Raw genomic sequence first — 15,897 nt, forward strand, 5'->3', positions numbered from 1 at the left:
CAGTGGATTTTACTACGCGCTGTGTATGCAACGCGCGTGCAACAACGCGGAAGTGCGGCATGCAAGCGGGGCAAATGGAACGCGCCCCAGGGACTTCAAAGGAGCGAGAGGTGGGAGGGGCCGGTCCGGCCATCCGCGGAGAGCAGAGTCAGCGCGAGCAGACGGATGGCCGTTGCACTCACACTGCGTAGTAAAATCCACTGTAACCCAACAAACCCCAAGTATTTTATACTTATAGTTTTCCCGAGCGCGAGGAATTTTTTTGTGCTAAATAATATTTATGCAGTATAATCAGGGCATCTTATTCCTATAAATCCTGGGTTGTTGTTCTTTTAGTGTCACTATAGTGCTTTACAATGCCAGACAACATTTAAATACAAATTATCCACCCTCCCCAGGTGTGAATCAGCTGTTCTCACCTATACATTCAGAGAAACTGAAATGCACCTCTCCACACTTTAAAAACCTCTTAAATCTGAGGCTGACTTTCAGTGATTTAAATTTGTGTAATTTTAATCTTCTAGATTCTAGATTCTAAAGTTGACATTGTTACCTTTTTAATCCTTGGAATGGAAGAAATTGAGATTTTCCTTAAAATAGCGTAAATTGCATTGTTTTTAATCACTCTATACACAATAATATTCTTTGGTATTTTTATTTTTTAAAAATGGGTATGGGGGCTATCTTGTTTTATTAATCTTCATGCCTGGTTTAGGTTTGGTATTCAGTGCGCATCTGTTATATTACAACTATCATAACACTCAAATACCTTTTATTGGGGGTTAAGTGACAGATGTGCCTAACATTTTTCAGCTGAGCCTTTGTTTCACCTAATAATTAACGACCGCAACACCCCTCTCTCTTACACACACACAGAGCCGACCAAATCATTAGCACGTCCCTCCCCAAAACAGCACAGCCATTTACTTTCTATCCATTTACTTACATCTGAACTGAGTCGTTTGGGTAACGTACCGATAATTAACGTTAATATGATCTCGGGCTTGCTCTGCATTATAAAAGCAAGGCGCGGAGTTTTGTCCGAGGTCTGAGAAGTACGTGATGTAATGGAGAATATAAAAGTAGCATGTCAGTGGGGCGATGTGACGCGCCCCAGGGACTTTAAACAAGGACACTAGAATTCCGCCCATTGATCCCCGCGCTAAGGACAGCGCGAGCTCCCACTGCATCTTCACTCCCGCTGCATCTTCACTCCCGCACCGTGCCCGCCTTCCCAGCCCCGCTGCCGAAGAGGAAAAGGCTGCGAGGACGTTTGTGTTAAGTTTTTGCGTCAGCGAGGACACGCGCCGGCCATCGACAGCGGGAGAAGCGCCGTCACGAGGGAGCGTGCAGGAGCGCTGCCTCCGCGTGCTCAGTTCTGCCACTCCGCGCACCAACACTTATCGTCAGCTGTGTGCCCGCATGCCAGTGTGGCACTGCCTACGGAACTGCACATGCACAACCTTTATCCCTTTCTTTCCATTCTCCCTCCTTCAACACTTTCCTTTCCCATTTTACCTAAATAAATTTGCCTTTTTCCCGTAAGACCTCGCCTCGTGTCCGTGCTTTATGGTGCCGCCCGTGCAACATGGGTCGAATCCGTTACAGGTCATAACAGTCTACTGCATTTCATTCTTATAATAACGCAAAAACACAAGCGGGCTGAATGACCGATATCAGCTGACGCAGTAGAACGTCCTGACAATGTTATAATTTTATGGTCATTTATTTCAGTTAATAAATCTATTACAAATTTAAAGAACACAAGATATAAGACGACACAAAACCCTACACGCGTCTTCTCTAATTACACGTGATAAGATCTAAAGGCTCACTGTGTTAACATTTATTTTGTGTAAATTTGATCCTAATAAGATTTTATTTAATTTGAATTCTACATTTGTACTGTAATTTTAGTTCTGTGATTATAAATTTGTTTAACTACAATGTTTCACTTGATTTTATCCGCTACTACGTGCAGTTCTAAAACTCCGTGTCTCATTAATCCAGCAGAGAATGAACTAAGGCATGAGGCGTCAGTCTGTAGTTATATAGCGCCACTCAACGGTAAAAGCCAGCAAACGCACAAGGCCAAATGCTACCGCCGAGCGCCGCGACGGTAGAACCTACATTCCGATTAAGTAACCACTGTATAGTCCTTCAGAGCAAGCACTGTGTCAGAAGATTCTGCGGAATTTCTTCTCACCTCTTATTCACGATAGGTGTGAATTTATCAAACTGTGTGCGCTGTTGGCAAATACTGTAGGGGGTTTAGATAAATTAAGAAAACAGAGTGGACGCCTCTGCCTAAAATAGATTATACAATTTAAAATGATTAATGATAGCAATTAAATCAGACTTAATAGTTGGATTTTATACTTTTGAAAATGAAGAATAAATACATATCAGTATTTACAGTTTGAACTCGACACGTTTATGAGCTCTGTCGCTTGATGTCAACGGGCGCCAAAGAGACATAACACATTTTCGGCTTCATTAGACACGCAATACTTCAGACTGAAACACGACTGCCCCCTACAGGTAATGAAGGGCATTTTCACAGCTTGCCGCGCGCAGCCGAGGCAATTCGCAGGATCCCTTTTCTCGAAACGTGCGTTTTTATAGGCGACATCTGTAGGATTTAGTAATGTACTATTATATTTATTATATATATTTTTTTATTATTTTATTTTTAAATTGTGTTTATTTGCTCAAGATGTGTGTACCACTTTAAATAGCTCTGAACCTGTTTAAAGTAATTGGTCATGAATGTTGGAACAGCAATGCTTAAAATAAATGCATTTGTCATTATTTAGTAAATATTGGTGTTTATGTATAAATGTAATGTCCACATTAAGAGTTCTCTAAATTACTGATAGCTACAATTCAAAAATTGCCCTACACAGGACAAAAAGAAATTCTAACCTGAATGTCCAATATACATCTAGAAATAAATGTCTTTCTAACTAATTCTGAATGTAATCTAAATGTCCTTGTGAGGTTCTGATCTGTCCATGGAAAATATGTCTCTCTGTGGACATCTTAAGATCTAACACATAACAAATTCGTCCGGTCATGAGACGTCCAGTGTGGATGTTTTTTTGGTGTCCTTTAGTGAGTGTCTACCTCTCACTACTTGTTCCTAATCCCACATCCTCCTCAAATAAATCCTTATTTACTCTTTATTACTGATAATAAATCAGATCTAAACAGCAGGTTAGACATGTTAGTTAGACATTACTTGTTAGTGCTGGCGAGAGCTTTGTAATTGTTACTGCATGTTATTAAAGCTGTTTCATCACATCACTGAGTTACTCACCTCAGTGTCTCCAGTTTACACTCGTGTTTCTTCAGTAGATCACAGAGCTTTTCCACTCCTGAGTCTCCTAGTTCACACCAACTCAGATTCAGCTCTCTGATGTGTGATGGATTTGTACAGAGAGCTGAAACCACATCAGTGCAGGATTTCACACTTACACTCTTAAACAGTCTGCAGAGAGAAAATACTGTTTAGTCCAACAGAGAAAGGAAAGATATAGAAATGACTAAAGTAGTATTATAAACTACTATATTAAACTGTGGTTTGTGCTCTTCATACACACATTCTTCTGTTTTTACCAGACTCATATGACTGGGTGAGAACTAAAAAACATAACCATTAGGGTTATAATACAAAACTCAACTGTACAATTTATTAATTACTAAACGTGATTTTAATTACAGACTCTGCAGGAGAGAGAGAGAGAGAGAGAGAGGAAAGTACTTAGTCATTCTGGATTACTGGGTTAATACACTTTCTGGGCATGAATAAATAAATAAATAAATAAATAAATAAAGTAATATCAGTCGCTAACAAAAGCTCAGACTGACCATCGCTACACAGAGGACCATAAACGAGGCTGTATTTAGATTTTTATGGAGACACGGCTGAACCACAACATACTGAATACCACAGTGGAGCCAGCAGGCCGCTCACTTCATCGTGCCGACAGAGCTCTGTGTTTACATTAATAAAACATGATGCACCAACATGAACACACTCGTACATTCTGCTCTCCATACTTGGAATATTTAATGCTTCATTTCTGAACGTTTCACTCACCTAGGGAACATACAGTCACTGTTGTCATGGCATTATACATGCTGCCACATGATAACGCTAAGCTAGCACTACAACTTATGCTTTGAACATACAGAATGAAATATAATCGTCCATGAGACAGTCATGGAGGTGGACACTTCATTGTCTTACATTAACCACTGTGCTGAAAATGTCATCGTTAGCAAAAGCATCTGAGTGACCCAAATGAGGATCCATGGACGAACAGCGAAGTCAAACATCTGATTATAAATATGAGACATGACCTTCAAATCATGAGATCTCTCAGCCTGCAGCACTGTCTGCGCAAACCTCAAGAGAGACATCAGGTCTGAAAAATGCAACTACAAACCTCAGATAGAAGAGGACATTAATAGTAACACAAATCCATGAAGGATGTGACAAAGCATCCAGACCATCACAGATTACAAAAGGAAAAATCACACACAGTCTACACCAACTAACAACACTGGAAACCAGGTGGAGGATCTTAACAACTTCTTGCTTTGACAAAGACAATAATCAACCTTCAGCCAGTTTTGACCTGTCTGACACTTTAGAGACTGTTGTTTTAAGGAACTCATAGGGTGTGACGGCCCTCTGTAGCATCAACATATAGAAAGCTGCTGGGCCTGACCTGACTCCAGACCTGTGCTTTCCAACTATCAGGGGTATTTACACACATTTTCAACCTCTCTCTGTCCACATGCACAGTCCCTTCATGCCTCAAATCCACCACAATGTGCCCGTCCCCAAGAAACCCATTATGTTTGCCCCTACCCCAACAGTGTCTCATAAAAATGTGTAATAACTACGTTTGGTGACAGCAAAAAACATATCAGTTTCTCTTGGGATACACAATGGAGAATTGTCCGTCTCTAACACAGAAAACATAACCAGATGCAGACTGAGGTAGGGGTGACATGGGCAGCTGTCCAGGGCAGAATCTCACCAGGAGCAGCACAGTGGGTGCGGAAAATAAAAACTAAACCAGAATGCTGGTGAGAAAAATCAGTTTTCTATTACTAGTTTATACGTCACATTTTTCACGTCAGCGTGTGGGTCAGTTACCTTGTTAGTGCCCTGATTCTAATTTGTGATCAAAGCAGGATAATGTGAGGGAAATGTAGGAATCTGCACATGATCTGTGGTGCTGTAAGAGCAAAGTTTGATTTATTATTTCCCACATCGTCGCCTGTGCCAAACCCAAATCATCACTGTTACAAAAAAAATGTAAAGTAGTATTCACCTGTGGTGACAGAATACCAAATGTGTTAAAGAACCAGTTACAGAACGCATGTGATGTGTTACTAAAAAAAGTATTCCTTGTTCATCCAAAGGGATCATTTATGTCCTCTCTGTCTCTCTGTGTTACCAAAAAGTCTCTCCTCCGCACGTGTCTCTGCCTAAACAACATTTCCTCACTACTACTAACCAGTTAGGACCTCCAGAGCTCTCCTACATTTTGATAGAGATAGGAGTAATCTCACATTTTTAGATTGTCGATGAACGAATGTTGGGACGATCTAATCATTTTGATTCATACACATTTTTCACATTTAACACACATTTCCATAATTTCGGATTGTGTAAAGCTGCTTTGCGACAATGACGATTTTTAAAAGCACTATATGTTGATGCTACAGAGGGCCGTCACACCCTATGAGTTCCTTAAAACAACAGTCTCTAAAGTGTCAGACAGGTCAAAACTGGCTGGAGGTTGATTATTGTCTTTGTCAAAGCAAGAAGTTGTTAAGATCCTCCACCTGGTTTCCAGTGTTGTTAGTTGCTGTAGACTGTGTGATTTTTCCTTTTGTAATCTGTGATGGTCTGGATGCTTTGTCACATCCTACATGGATTTGTGTTACTATTAATGTCCTCTTCTATCTGAGGTTTGTAGTTGCATTTTTCAGACCTGATGTCTCTCTTGAGGTTTGCCCAGACAGTGCTGCAGGCTGAGAGATCTCATGATTTGAAGGTCATGTCTCATTTTTAATATCAGATGTTTGACTTTGCTGTTGGACTGTTTAACTGTTTACACTCGGTTCGATCCCCACATGTAGAGTTGTGTCTTACATGAGTTTCTGCAGTCTGTAATGTGGATCCTGCAGCAAAGCCGAGAGCTGATTCACTTTAATGTCTTTAGTTGTTCTGTACCACAGATCCAGCTCCTTGTGCAGTAACGGGTTTTTACCCACAATGTTAGTGAGACACTTGCAGGCTTCCTCTGCATCAGCACTTTTTAACAACCTGTAGAGTAAATAACATCAGCACATTAATAACTGTGTATGGAAACAACAAGGAACTGATGGTTATGTGCTTTAGCTGTGATTCAGTTTCTGATTTTAATGTGTATCTGTATCCGGCTGTATCAGCTACAGAATTACTGCACACTAACCATCATTTCTTAATAAATTATTATTCATTTAATAATTAGTTAATAAGAGTCTGTAGTGTTACTGTTTAGGTTTATTCAACACAAAACTCTATTCAGAACTTTTTCCTAGATATTCAGAAGACCCTTTAACATTACAATGTGATATAGTGCCACTGAATAATTGTAATTAAATCATTCAGGAGAATTAAATCATTTTCAGTGAGCATCTAGATTATTTATTTATTGATTTAGTGAGTTAATCATTTGTTTGTTTGTTCATTGTTTTCCTCACCTCAGTGTGTTCAGTGTACAGTCTGGATCCTGTAGTAAATCAGTGAGCAGCTTCACTCCTGAGTCTCCAGGGTCGTTCCCTCTGAGATCCAGCTCTATCAGGTGAGATGATTTCAGAGCTTCAGCCAGAGCAGTGTATCCTTCCTCTGTTATACTGCAGTCTGAAAATCTGGAACAAAAGTAAGTCAATATAAGGGGTAAAGGGGATGTCTTTTATTATATTTTGGTTCATTTTGGTGCTTCACATATGGAACAATTATTAAGATTTAATCTAACCCTACTATATTTTACCCCTGGTTGTGGTTCTTTAGACAGATAAGAACACAGCAATCACACTCAAGTTCATGAACATTTGAGCGACGTGATCTCAGTCCACTTCCAAACAAAGTGAGAATGCTGTGACTAACATGCTGTGTGTTTTGGGGTTTAGGGCTTTTTGGTAGATGTGAGGTGCAAACTGAGCCAAAACACAGAGCTGTAGCGCTGCAGAAATACAGTGTGTTATGAAGATTTACATCAATGAACTAAAGGAATACTTGACAAAAGCAAAGTCTTTGTACAGACTCTCCAATGTTCTGTGTGGACAAAAACATTTTATTTGACTGTAAAGTCTGTAAAGACAACAAAATTAATAATTCATGTGTCTGAGTTTTTACAAAACTGCTGATCTGCTGGGATTTTCACACACTTTACAGTCACCAGATCTGTCAAGACTTTTGCACAGTACTGTAATTTTGCTATGCAAGAGGTTCTGTTCTATGCCCCGTCAACATTCAGCCTCAGCTGCTTTTTAATGGGTTTAAACTCACAAACCGACTCTAACGTAACTCACATTCTCTTGTTAAGTTGTTCACTCCTGACTAAGATTCATTGTTACTCTAAATGCACTGCTGAATGAGTGACTCTATAATCAGTTGCTACAGGATACAAATATACTGACAGTGAAGTAAAAATATCACTGATCCAGTAACTTATGCTATTAAATGACATACACAAGTTTCTGGAGTTTACAGGATGAACTCTTCAGTAGAGTAGAGATCTGTTTCACTCCTGCATTTCCCAGGGTGTTCTCACTCAGGTCCAGCTCTGTCAGGTGTGAAGGGTTTGAAGTAAGAGCTGATATCAGATCAGTACAGCCTCTCTCTGTAATACCGCTCTTACTCAGCCTGCAGACAGAGAACACAGCTGAGACACAGATCTTTAAATACAGAACAGATAACCAACCATCATAAACATTAAACATTTATAACTAATTACTCTGTCCAGGCTGTACACACAGTGCAGTAGACTCTTTATCATCACTGTGTGATAAACATCCACACGAGAAAACAAAGAGGAAAAATGAGGTGAGGTGCTTCTGCTAGCATTTACATCACTCAAAAATGCTTAACTGTAATGAACACATGCTGGGTTTAAGTCCCACCTTTGTGCTCTTTGTCACAGCTAAGACAACTAAACCAATCATAGATACAGAAGGTGGAATTTGTCAAAAGAAAAATAAAATCTTATCTGTATCTACTAATGCTATAATGAACTCAGGGCAGTTAGCTGTACTTTAAACACTTAAATATTTTTAAACAGATTGTAATAAATGTCTGTCACTACTGATCAGTCTCAGTCTCAGTCGATCCTTCAGTTCAGTGTTTTTGCTGCACTCTGGCTTTAACACTGTTCATGATACACATTCATAACATATCTGTGAGTTAGCCGCTAAGTGTTTACTGCAGTTTAAACCTTCCAGTGGTGTGTTACACACATCACACATCACAAATGTTCCATGATGGTGTGTCTCACTTTCATCCACATTTACTCTCAGCCTCATCACTATCTCTGCTCCCGGATTAAAGCCATGACAACAACAACAACCCCCGATTCCACCTCCATTACTTTTATACAGAACACCAAGGTGTGATGACGCTACAATATTCCCACACTGTCTGTGTGAAAGGGGCGAGAGTTCAGTACTATCAGTGTATTAGATGTGTGTGTGGTAATTAGACGTTACCTCACAGTCCGCAGTTTCCAGTGTTTATTCTTCAGTTCTGCAGAGAGCAGCTTCACTCCTGAATCCTGAATCCTGTTCTTACTCAGATTCAGCTCCCTCAGGGTGGAGGATTCTGATCTGAGAGCTGTGAGCAGAGCTGAACATCCTCTCTCTGTCAGATTACACTCACTGAGTCTGAAAGAACAATTCGTCACACTTAACTCTGGGTTTATGGCTAGAAAATCTCCCATTAATACTCCATTGTCTGTGTTCTGTGTGTATTGAAGTGCTTTGGTGATTTAATCTGAAATCAGTTCTCTACTAACAGCCTGTTCTCTTTAACACTAGAAGCGCCGCGCCAGTGTCACCTACTTATAACGCGGTTCAGCGGTCATTTGACCGCCTATTGTTTTGAATGGGAAGCTGCTGCTGACACACAATGATCGCTAGATGGCGCTTTCACCCAAAGCAAATAGTTTAGCTCCAAGATCAACTTGCACTTGGACAATGCGCCATTCATTCCCGCGTTGATAATCAGCGGTATCTTTTTTTTTTCATATTTATCTTAGAAAACCTACTACAGAGTCTCTAAGGGGACAAAGGAAGAGGGAAAAAACGGCAGAAAAAAAACAAGTCATGTTTTGCATTATAACCCAAAGTTTTTGGCATGACTTTTTTCTGCCATTTTTTCTCCTCCTTTGTCCATCTAGGGGCTTCGTACTATAAAAAAGAGGAAAGCTCTACTAAATTTTATATCGTATGGAAAAAATTTATTAGTTTGTTCAATCTATTTGAAGCTTCTGAACGTCTCGGAGCAGCGATTTATTTCTGAACTCGCTTCCATGAAATTATCGCTAAAACAATATTAAATAATTCTATACATGTAACAGAAAATGTAGATGCAGATTCCAAATGTATAAAGATGCATGCTATATATATATATATATATATGTGTGTGTGTGTGTGTGTGTATAATCGAGGCTGGCTCTATTCAGGGGCAAGAGGGGCAGCGCCCCCTCAACTAAATGTCTGCACATGTTAATATATTTCTAAAATTAGTATATTTCAAGTTGATAAACTGTTCTGTTTCATGTATAGAATTAGTTTCAGCTGAAACTCATGATCAATGATGTTGGGGTACTTATGTAGTGATAATTAGTTTCTGCCAAATCACTAAAACTAACAATAGACTATGAGAGGTGGTTGGAAGGTGTTCCTCTGAATATAAACAAACTAAATACAGCTTTTTTTTCTCAGAGGTAAACAGAAAAGTGAAGGTGTTCAGCTGTTTAGTGTCACTATGCAGATGTTACACTCAGTGTCGTTACCGAAATCTTTGATTTAGTTCTCATTCAGTGGCCACACATCACTTCCACATTTCCCTCGCTTTTATTACATGAACATAAGCAGTGAAACAATTCGCAGGTTTATAATACACCGCGGCCAAGTGAACCACGTTCCCGCCGATTAGGCGCGTCGTCGTTGCCTAGCAACACTGAACGAAACGAGGCATAATCTTGGTGTTTGCTTCGGTTATGACATAGCATAGTTTAATATCTGCTGTGGTAGATCTGATTTATTCAAACACAATAATGAGGCTTTATATCCTCAGGAGGGGTCATTACATTGTTTTAGATATAATTTCATGGAAGATTCTAACAGAATGAACAAACTAATTAATTTTCTCAAAACGTTATAAAATGAAGTAAAGCGAAATCCCTTAAATGTCCTTATAAAATATCTCTAATTATCAACGCCGGGAATGAATGGCGAATTGTCGATATTTCACGGAAACATATATATATATATATATATATATATATATATATATATATATAAAAACTGCATATATGGAATGAAACCTGAGATAGTTACATATACGCACTGAATGACGCATAGATAGTTGGTGCAATCCCTTGCGCCATCTGCTGAGAGAAATGAGAATCGCTGGTTGGAAAAGGCAGGAAACGGCATGACCAGCGCACAGGTGTCACCGATTTCACGTAAATAAGAGCAAAATAGCTTTATACTGGCTTTTACTGGTGCGATTTTGAAAATGTAAGCATACAGGGTGATTAAGCTCACAGAACTAGAAAAAGTCATGAAAGGAGGGTCCTGGAATTTGATCGAGTGTGAAGTATTATTTTTTTTTTTACCCCCTTGCGGTCAAATGACCGCTGCTTGCCGCTTCTAGTGTTAAACTACTCACTAGTACTAAAAGCACAGAAACTCAACCAATCAAACCTGAAAACAAACCATTCAACATTTACATTAGTAATGGAGGTTTCCAGATTATTACAGAATAATAGTTCTTACTGAAGTGTTTCAGGTCTGCAGTGTGGATCCTTCAGTAAAACACAGAGTTGCTCTACTCCTGAGTCTCCGTCTATTTTCCCGCTCAGATTCAGATCCGTCTGCAGTATGGGGTTTATACCCAGAACACCAGTCAGATGATCACAAGCTCTCTGTGCATCAGGACTTTTCAACAACCTGGAGAGAGAGAGAGAGAGAGAGAGAAAGAACAGATACATTTATATATCTGTATTTCTGTATATGTCTAACTTATACATATTCTCTCACATTTTTTACTGATTTCCCTCATTTGATTCAGATTCAGTAAAGCTGCTTTGTGACAATGACCTCTGTTACAAGTGTTATATACATAAAAATGAATTGAACTGAATAAATTCTAACACTAATTATATTTACAGCAATGCAGTGTTAATGTTTTAAAACTACAATTTTAAACAATTCCTTATTTAAACTGGAATTTATTTGGACATTATAGAAAAACATGCAGTTGTGTAGTGCACTGGGGGCAGTGGGGGCTTTAGATATGTACTGATCAGCTGAACAGTGTAGAACAGTCAAACTGAAGTAGTGAACAGTGTTACTAATCAACAGTGTGATTAAAATTTACTAATACACACATGGATCACCTGATAATAATAATAATGATAATAATAATAATAATAATATTGAAAATAGTAATAATAATAATAATCTGAATATGGCCAAATTGTCTAATTTAGTTCTTGCCTAAAACAAAAACATGTTTTGGAAATTCCCGTATACATCACTGAAGGAGATAAGGGGGGAATAAAAAATAAAGAATTTTACACTGCAATATAAGAACAAGACTATGGTATGATGAGATCTGGAAGTTATCAGGTATGAGGTGATGGTGGATGATGTAATTTGTAGCGAATAAAAAGTTGATCTACGTCTTTTGATATAATATGATGTACATATGAATCTCTATATGTACTGTGTGATTCTCATCAGTCCCATATAATTACCCTGAGGTAAGGTATCTGGGGTAAGATAAGGGGGAGGTTGTCAGACTTGACCCTTTGATCAGCAGATTTGGAAATAAACATTAATTTAAAGCGTCACTGACGACTGAATCTTAATTCACAGGTGTGGCTTTACACAACAATGAAAAGTTACTGAGAATTTACGGCTGGATTTTACAAATACTGGGGAAAAAATCTCACCTCAAAGTATTCAGTTTACATTTTGTATTTTTCATCAAATTCCTAAGTTCCTTCAGGCCTGATGTTCCAGGGTCGTTCCCTCTGAGGTCCAGCCCTATCAGGTGTGATGAGGGGTTTAACATCAGAGCTTTAACCAGAGCAGTGTATCCTTCACCTGTTATACTGCAGTCTAAAAGTCTGGAGAAGGAACAAGAAGGTAAACATTGTTAACTTTAACCTTTAACCACTACTGACTAAGATTAATCTAAATGCACTGCTGAATGAGTGACTCTATAATCAGTTCCTACAGGATACAAATATACTGACAGTGAAGTAAAAATATCACTGATCCAGTAACTTATGCTATTAAATGACATACACAAGTTTCTGGAGTTTACAGGATGAACTCTTCAGTAGAGTAGAGATCTGTTTCACTCCTGCATTTCCCAGGGTGTTCTCACTCAGGTCCAGCTCTGTCAGGTGTGAAGGGTTTGAAGTAAGAGCTGATATCAGATCAGTACAGCCTCTCTCTGTAATACCGCTCTTACTCAGCCTGCAGACAGAGAACACAGCTGAGACACAGATCTTTAAATACAGAACAGATAACCAACCATCATGATCATTAAACATTTATAACTAATTACTCTGTCCAGGCTGTACACACAGTGCAGTAGATTCTTTATCATCACTGTGTAATAAACATCCATCAGATTCACAGCAAATCACATCAAATCCAGATGTTTTGGTGCAGCAGTAACGATTACAGCATTAGTTAGATTTAAATGTGTGTATACTAGTAATGCGCGGGTCGGGTATATTTCCAACCTGCGGGTCCCGCTTTTATGAAATTATTTGGCCCGCCTCAACCCGCCCCGCACCACTGTTTCTATTTTTACAACCCGCCCCACCCCGCACCCGTGACCATTAAATAGACATACTAGGCATCTTAATTCAACTGAAAACAGCCTTTATTTCAGCCTGAAAGTGCTTGGAAACATCGCCCTGTAAACTGGCAACAACATATGATTATGAATATGAACGATAAATCAGGTCATTGATAATAATGATACACATTTAAAAAATTTACAAGCGTTTGGAATCTAGGCTAAACAATTCTTTATTTTAGATTTGTATAGGGCAGGCCTACAGTTTACAGCCTACGCTAAGTAACCACTGACTTTTTTTTTTTTCATTTATCACACGGAAATGTTCATTTAGCGTTTTTACGTTCGCTGTGCAAAAAAAGAATGCTAAAACATTAGATTTAGCAGCCTGACCTTTTTTTCTTTTAATGATGTAAATTTCCTGACCTCAATTTCTCCCGCACCTCGTCCTCCATCTTCACTTTTATTTCTTTGTTTTTGTTGTGACTGGCAGCGGTAGCTGCTTGGCGCTTTCGTGACTTGTAACGTGACTTGTAACGTGACGTATCAAAGAACTTAATAAAATATAAAAATAGATATTCCCAAATATTTAATATAGGCTATAGGGAATTGCACGCAACATAAATGGATTTTTTATTGAATTTTGTTTTTAACGACCCGCCCCAACACGCCCCGCAAATAAAGTGACAATTTCTTTACCCGCCCCAACCCGACCCGCGGTCCGCGGGTTACCAGACGACCCGCGCATCACTAGTGTATACTATATATATATATATATATATATATATATATATATATATATATACACACCTCTTAATCATGAGGTTTATCCTGGTCAGTGGTGAATGCGGTGTCTATTGTGTGATTGCTGGACATGAGGAGGGATCACACACTGCACTTCAGTCCTTCACAAACATTCACAAACTTTAAGAAATAATTTACCAGGATAAAAAAAAACACAAGCACACTAGAGCTGTGAGTTGGAAACACCAACTACTGGTTCTAAGGAGAATTAGAATAGGTGCAGAAATCAGAACACACACCTGAGTTTCTCAGGTCTGCAGTGTGGATCCTTCAGTAGAACAGAGAGCTGCTTCACTCCTGAGTCTGCAGATATTTTCCCACTCAGATCCAGTTCTCTCTGCAGTAAAGGGTTTGTACCGAGAAGCTCAGTTAAAGAAACACAGGCTTCCTCCGCCTCAGCACATTTCAACAGACTGCAAAAAAAAAAAACACAAACAGTACAAGTGTACAGAATTAGACTTTAGATCTATTAGCCTGATATCTACACCAAGCCGGTGAAGTAGCTGATGAAAGAAAAGTAAAAATTATTAAATATGTTATTACAGCAGAATCTAATAATTATAATTAGTTCCAGAAGCGTGCTTGTGTATCAAAACACTCGTATATCAAAGTGACTTTCCCGCATAAGAAATAATGAAAACTCAGACGATTCTTTCCACAACCCAAAAATATCTAATATCTAAAAATATTTTTTTTATCAAAAAATCTAAAAATAATAAATACAAAATATAAAGTAAAAATAAAACAAATTAACCTGCACTTTACCTTTGAAATGTGTATTAACACAGAGCCAACAGTTCTTTAACTTATGCCTTTATTGACAACAACAGAAAGGCATGAAATAGTTACAACAAAAACTAATGACACACATGCTCTCTGCTTCCTGCATTCAGCGGCTTGTTCTCCGCTCTTTTTGGACATAAAAATCCTTACCATTACTCACTACTGCCATCTAGTGGATAGGTGAACAATAAACCCACTTTACTACAAAAAGAATCCTAGCTGCAGTGATTGAGACCAGAGAGAGGAGAGAAGGAAGGGGGGAAGGGAGCCACACACACACACACACAAACACACACACACACAAACACACACACCCACCACCGCACGTGCGCACACACACTCGCACCCACCCCACGAGTATAGACACACACACACAAACAAATTAAAAGATGCTTTAGAGAAGAACCATTGGCTCAGTTGTGGTCACGTGACTTTCAGCACCTAAACAAGAAGTGCATGCGTGCCACATGATACTCAGTGATACTTGGCACTCATAAATAAAGACAAATCTCATTTATCAAGACAAAATTTATTAACATTTGTTGCTTTTCTTGCAGAACGACAAACCGGGTTACTCGCAATCTGTCATAAATATACTTTTGAGTGTAAAGATTGTTTTACCAGTTTAAATGTAAAGATCAGGACAATATTAGTGATTTTATTTCATACAGTTCCTTATTTCTCCTTAATTCCTGATAACTTCACTGCAAGCACAATACACAACTAAGTGAAATCACAGCACACAAGTGTAGGTTTAAACTGTTAAATAGTATAAAAATGTTGAGCAGTAGTGAGTCATAACCAGTTTCTTTTTTTCCAAATTCATGTGAATCAAATGAAATGTAGGTTCAGATCGTACATATCACACCTCTGCTTGCGTAATACACACATCATTAAGATATTGTAGGCACTAGCAGGCCACCAAAAAGGGAGCCGTGAATCTGCCACCTTCTAGCAAAACGGCGCCATGATGACAACGTTATGTCTCTCGGTAATACAAAGCAGCTGGAAGCTTGACCTGGTCAAAAGAGGAAACCCAGAAGTCTTTCACCAACCCCGACCTCAAACGGTACAAATCAGCAAGCCGTTGAAGAAGGAAGACACAACATCAGCAAACAAGAAAGAAGCAGTTTACACATCTCCAACTCAGATGGTGTAAATCTGCAGGCAACCTCCTTGCACATGAGGAAGAAGACAGT

General features: G+C 38.9%; 1 protein-coding gene across 1 annotated transcript in view; it reads right to left on the minus strand.

The window, feature by feature from the left end:
• The window catches only part of LOC128527603 (NACHT, LRR and PYD domains-containing protein 12-like), a 35,667-nt gene that overhangs the window by 14,973 nt on the left and 4,797 nt on the right, over window positions 1–15,897 (minus strand). The window contains exons 5-11 of the mRNA XM_053500069.1: window positions 14,155–14,328; window positions 12,607–12,780; window positions 12,249–12,425; window positions 11,068–11,241; window positions 7,760–7,933; window positions 6,769–6,936; window positions 6,176–6,349 (exon numbers count right to left, since the gene is read on the minus strand). Coding sequence (XP_053356044.1) covers window positions 6,176–6,349; window positions 6,769–6,936; window positions 7,760–7,933; window positions 11,068–11,241; window positions 12,249–12,425; window positions 12,607–12,780; window positions 14,155–14,328 — 1,215 coding nt within the window. The remainder of the gene's footprint in view (window positions 1–6,175; window positions 6,350–6,768; window positions 6,937–7,759; window positions 7,934–11,067; window positions 11,242–12,248; window positions 12,426–12,606; window positions 12,781–14,154; window positions 14,329–15,897) is intronic.

This window comes from Clarias gariepinus, chromosome 7, assembly GCF_024256425.1.
Source record: "Clarias gariepinus isolate MV-2021 ecotype Netherlands chromosome 7, CGAR_prim_01v2, whole genome shotgun sequence".
Taxonomy (NCBI): Eukaryota; Metazoa; Chordata; class Actinopteri; order Siluriformes; family Clariidae; genus Clarias; species Clarias gariepinus.